Source organism: Drosophila erecta, unplaced genomic scaffold (genome assembly GCF_003286155.1).
Source record: "Drosophila erecta strain 14021-0224.00,06,07 unplaced genomic scaffold, DereRS2 tig00000055-arrow-pilon, whole genome shotgun sequence".
In the NCBI taxonomy this organism is placed as follows: Eukaryota; Metazoa; Arthropoda; class Insecta; order Diptera; family Drosophilidae; genus Drosophila; species Drosophila erecta.
In genome coordinates this window covers 7,293,376-7,298,608 of record NW_020825200.1, presented here as the reverse complement: position 1 = coordinate 7,298,608, position 5,233 = coordinate 7,293,376, and the positions used below count along the sequence as shown (strand labels likewise).

Below are 5,233 nucleotides of genomic sequence, written 5' to 3'. Positions count from 1 at the left end.
GGTGGTGGCATATCGAGGGGTTGGGGAAGGGGAGCTTTGGGGTTATGGTTGCCCAAAAGGTGGGAGACCAGTCAGACAGCTGCAGTTGCGAAAAACGTCAGGAAAGGGATATTTGTTTATTGTTATCGAATTGAAGTAAGCGCTGCAAATTGATGGGTATATAGGGTTCATCAACTATATGAAACTATGCAATTTTATACTGGATTTTAATAGTAACATTTTTAAAATGTAATTTTACATTTGTATCTATGCACTATTTAATATCCCGCAGAATTCTAGGTTTCACAAACTTTAAAAATAATAATACTATGGGAGCCATTCCTAAAGTATCATCAAAACATAATCCAGTAATAAAATTCAGAGAAATTCGGCGAAAAAGGTCACTAAACCTGAAAACCTACCAAAATCCTTCGAACTTAGTTCATTGAACCCTGCCAGATACATCTATCGCAAATTTTCCCACAAACAAACTGAAGGCACAGCATTCATTTGCCATAAATAAGTCACCAAAAGCCGGGGTCCCCAAAATCAGTCAAATTGTCGACGGCCTAACCCAAAGATCTTCATCATAGTAACCCCAACTGGACCCGCTACCCACAGTCGAAAAGCTAGCTAAACCAAAAAAAAACCCAAATGCACCGATCAAGCCCGAAATTTGGCACAAATAAAATAAAATAATCAGAAATAAAGACCCAATGGGTTGCTTTTTATATACTTTTTGGGTAGGGAGAGGGTCAAGCGAAGCAGTTAGCCTCCCGTTTTGTTGCTGTCCATGTTTTGGGCCATTTTTTATTTCATTTTTATATTTTTATTCCCTCGATCTTTGTTATCGAGTGCCAGAAAGCCAGAAAGCCAGGCGAAGGCACACAAAAGGGCCTAAATGCGCGTCTATTTTGTTACAATTTAAGACGCTTATTAGAAATCGTTTGCAAATTGTTTAGCCAGAAAGCTGGCACGAACGATCGTCGTTTTGGGAGCAGATCCAACGAACCAACGCTCCAGCGATCGAGGAGCTGGGCTGTGCACCCAGTTTTTTGGGGAGACCGGCAACGTGGACCCCGTTGGATCCGCAGGCCGGGTAACCCGAGACTGGAGCAAGCCGCCGTGGAGGAAGTGGAGCCACGAAATGCGTGCATATTAATTTTCGTATATTTACGTTGGCCCGATCCATCCGATTGGGCTTGGATACCTCTATGCACTGTAAAAAGCCTAATGCTAATTTCCACAATGTTTGAAAGAGCATTATTTAAATCATACTATATTTGTTCTGACAAAGTCAAGTAACAATGAGAAGAAAACTGAATTTTAAAACAGAAATGCCTTATGTTAACTATACTTCTGTATGTTCAAGTGGCTTGGAATTAATGATGAATTTTAATGTGATTTAAAAACGTATTTTTCCTTGCCTTTTGGCACAGTGTAACCACGTGAAACTCGACTGAGACTTGTTGCTGCCGTTGCTGTTTGGGTTTCGCTGCTTTTCTAGCTGCCTGATGATCTAATTTGGCAACAATTGTCGTGGTCGTCGATCGCTGATGCCGATGATCGCGGATCGACTGGATCGGCAAGCCCCATCTCCATCCCCATGCCCATGCCCATGCCCATGCCAATCCCGATCCGATCCCCACACACATGTGTGTGCTATTTCTGGGCCTCTGGAGCAGGCTCTCCTCCTCCGCCTGGCGATCGATTGATCTCGATAATGAGTTTCGTTTCGTTTCGTTTGGCTTCAGAGGACGCACCCATAATTTCATATGCTCTGTCACCCGAACGATACCTTTACCTTCCCGGCGATTATGATTTCCCCGCGCTTTTCCGCTTGGCTGGATACTGGTAGGCATCGATCACACTTGGAGATCTCCGGGCCAAGACACTATTTTCACTGCTCTCTCATTAAGATCGGGACTCAGGTCGCAAGTCTAATAAGACTTTTTGGCCCGGGGCGCGGACCTAGTGAGGCTTGAAGTTTGATTTAGTGACTGCCATTTTGTGCCATTTGCATGTACGTGCACCGAAATTTAAATATAATTTATGATCACAGTCTGCCATAGAAAATGCGCCATACGTTTTGCTTGGCATTGCTGGGCAGGCCATAAAATGTCGCGAATGGCTGATTGGGGGGCTCTTATTTCCCGATCCCCTCGCTTTGATTTGTTTATTTGTTCGAGAAGAAGAGCATGACCCAATAAAACCAGAATGCGGCGAATATGAGACCACTCACGATCATTCTAGATTCCATTGAACCTTCTGGCGGAAATGGGAATTGACTTTTAATTGAGTTTGGACAATAGAAAATGTGGTCTAAGCATCCAACTGATACACATTACCAAGTTTGTATTCAATTTGTTAAATAGATACACGTAGGTGACATTTTCCTGAATACCCCACTGAAAACGAATTGAAGAAATAGTATTTAAATATTATGGAATTTAACAGAACATAATATATAAAATCTGGTTTTATAGTTTGGTTCAGATCAACCAAAACGTGCTCAAAGCTTGGGTGGTCGTCAAATTTGGACATTATTCTGAAATTGAAGAGTCCCAAGCCCACAAATTGAATAAAATCGATTTCAAGGATTTTGTATGTAAATATAAAATGTATTTTCTTCTTTCTTCGCTGGATGCAATAAATTACTTAGAATTACAAAACATTTTCGTATCAAAATATGTGTTGTCTGCTTATCTTCACTTAAGCTAAGGTAGAACATTTTCAATGTGTACGCGAAAAAGTAGTGGTCATATCAAAAATAGTTTACGGTCTACAGCTAGGCTAAAAATACTATCGTATAAAATATAGAGATGTATGTCTTGCTTACGATTGTCTGGCGTTTCATTTGTTCAGCTTAGAGTCTACAGTTAGACATAATACATTATGTACAGGATAAATCGAAGAATACTTTACAAAGTTCATCTTTAGGATATGGGCACGCACTCCAAAATGGTTCGAGCTCTTCAAATTGGTGATGGTGTTACAAAACTGTTTCGCTGGGTGTACAAATTAAAATGTAATTTTTAATTTTCTCTCATCTCGGAGAAAATGCTGACTAGAAAATAAAAACAAGTGAAATTCTGCTTGAAGTTGTGTGTCTGCACTGGGAGTTTCGGGAACTTGGAGCCGCCTAAGAGAGCTAGGAACTAATTTTTGGTGGAACATGGCTGGGTTCAGCTCAGCTATATAATGTATAAATGTATATATGTGGATCGCCTTACGGCTCGGCATAGCCGGCGTAGTTGAGTTCGCTGCTGCTGGAGGATCCGGCGCTGCCGCCAGGACATCCGCCCTCTGAATGCTTGGTAAGGAGGGACATTCTCGAGAAGGTCTTGGAGCAACTGGTGCAGGAGTACTTCTTGATGTCCGAGTGCGTCTGCAGATGCGCCCGCAGATTGGAGCGATCTGCAAAGGCCCGGTGGCAATGCTGGCAACTGAAGGGTTTCTCTCCCGTGTGAGTGCGAATGTGTCCTTGCAGCAGCCATGGTCGCGAGAATGCCTTGCCGCACAGATTACACTTGCAGGGCAGCGTGTGGGTGCGAATGTGCATCTTCAGGGCGCCCAGCGAAACGTAGGTCTTGTCGCAATCCTTGCAGCTGAAGGACTTCTTCACCTGATTGCCCTCGGCGGCGGGGCAATGGAACTGCTGATGCTTGGTCAGTCCCGAGAAGGTGGAGTAGGATTTCTGGCAATCCGGGCACTGGTAGCGCGGCGGCTGATTCTTGTCCTTCTTGGCGGTGGCATTCGGGATAGTTTCGGGCGACATTTCACCGGTTTTGGCTGCTGCCTGTTCTCCCGGCTGGCTAGTCTTCAGATTCAAGTTCAGGCCCTTGTGTTTCAGGGATAAATCTTCGGGCAGCGAGGAGCTGCAGCTGGATTCCGGCGTCATCGATCGCATGGAGTAGTAGGAGTTCTCGGAATAGGCTGGCGAAATAGGCGCATGGTGATGATGGGTATAGCCGCCCAAGCTCGTATAGCCGCCCATCGGTGGATAGGGCAGGAAACGATGCTGCCGCACGCCGATGGGTCTGTGGATTATTTCCGATCTCATGGGCGGGGAAACGGAACTGGCGCGACCATGTAGATAGTGATGTGGTGGCGGCGACAGCGAGCCCAGCGAATCACTGGGGGAACTGGGCGCAATGAGATCGACACGCGAAATCTGATGACCCGGCTGATTGATGGTCTTGTAGAACTCGGCGGTGTAGGGCGACATGTGGAAGTTCCAGGGATATTTCGGGTATGTGGGCGTGGGCACAACCACGGAGGCGGCGGCAGCGGCGGCCACAGCAGCTGCAGCAGCGAGAGCCGCAGCCTGGGTCTGATTGGGATCCGAGTCCACATCCACATCGACGTCCTCGTCCTCCTCCTCGATGTGTTCATCATCTGTGTGATCCACATCCACACCCTCGTCCTCACAACAATCGCTGACGTTGATCAGCTCCTCGGAGGGATTTTCATCCAGAATTTCCATTTTCTTCACGCACAAATCCTGCGGCTCGTTTGGGGCATTATTGTGATTTTGTGGCGCCTCAAACTGGTAATTAACTGGGCGCTTTTTCAGCGGGCACTTGCTGTAGTTTTTCTCCACCAACATGTCTTCCACGGTATGCATTTTACTCGCTTTTTTTATAGTTTATCGGAATGGTTGTAAAAAGTTCTCGATTGTCGTCACTTGATTTTTAGTGTGTCCTCATGTTCACACTGGCACAAATACTCGATCGATGCACAGATACAAAACGCGTGTTCCGTTAAGCGAAGCGGTTGAATATCGGTTATATTTCGGGTATATTGCGTTGCTAGAGCTGGTTATGTGAGTCGGTTAGCGTCTGGGGATAACTGAGCGAGTTTGGCGGTGGTGCGGCCTTTTTATACCGCCCTTGGTTCGGCTGCACTCGGCTCAACGCACGAAGCTGCCAAAAGAGAGCGCGCGAGAGCGTGTATGTTCTTGCAGGTAGTTGCGTCGACCAATCGCGGCGTTCGGCTGGCAAACAGGTTTCGTCTTGTTTATGTACGATTGCCTCACGTGCCGACTTCGTACACTTGCACCAATCGAAGCCGCAAACGAAGGGATGCCGTTATATTTGCTCTAGTGTGGGCTATATAATCAAATGTGTTTACCTGTGTGCGTTGCGCTCTCCGCAGCTGCTCTCTCTCTCACCCTCTCTGCATTTGCATTCAATGCGCAATAAGGAGAACTACGATCTTACCTAGAAACTGAAATTTAACGAGAAATTAGAAA

At 45.8% G+C, this 5,233-nt stretch overlaps 1 protein-coding gene across 1 annotated transcript; it reads right to left on the bottom strand.

The window, feature by feature from the left end:
• Positions 1 to 2,589: 2,589 nt before the first annotated feature.
• On the bottom strand, positions 2,590 to 4,836 carry LOC6543018 (protein escargot). The gene has a single exon (XM_001968926.3). It carries the CDS (start codon positions 4,604 to 4,606, stop codon positions 3,209 to 3,211), a length of 1,398 nt encoding a protein of 465 aa, XP_001968962.1. The 5' UTR covers positions 4,607 to 4,836; the 3' UTR covers positions 2,590 to 3,208.
• Positions 4,837 to 5,233: the final 397 nt, after the last annotated feature.

What these genes read in the sequence shown, in the direction of transcription:
- LOC6543018 (XM_001968926.3), bottom strand. Translation starts at nt 4,606, where the DNA reads ATGCATACCGTGGAAGACATGTTGGTGGAGAAAAACTACAGCAAGTGC.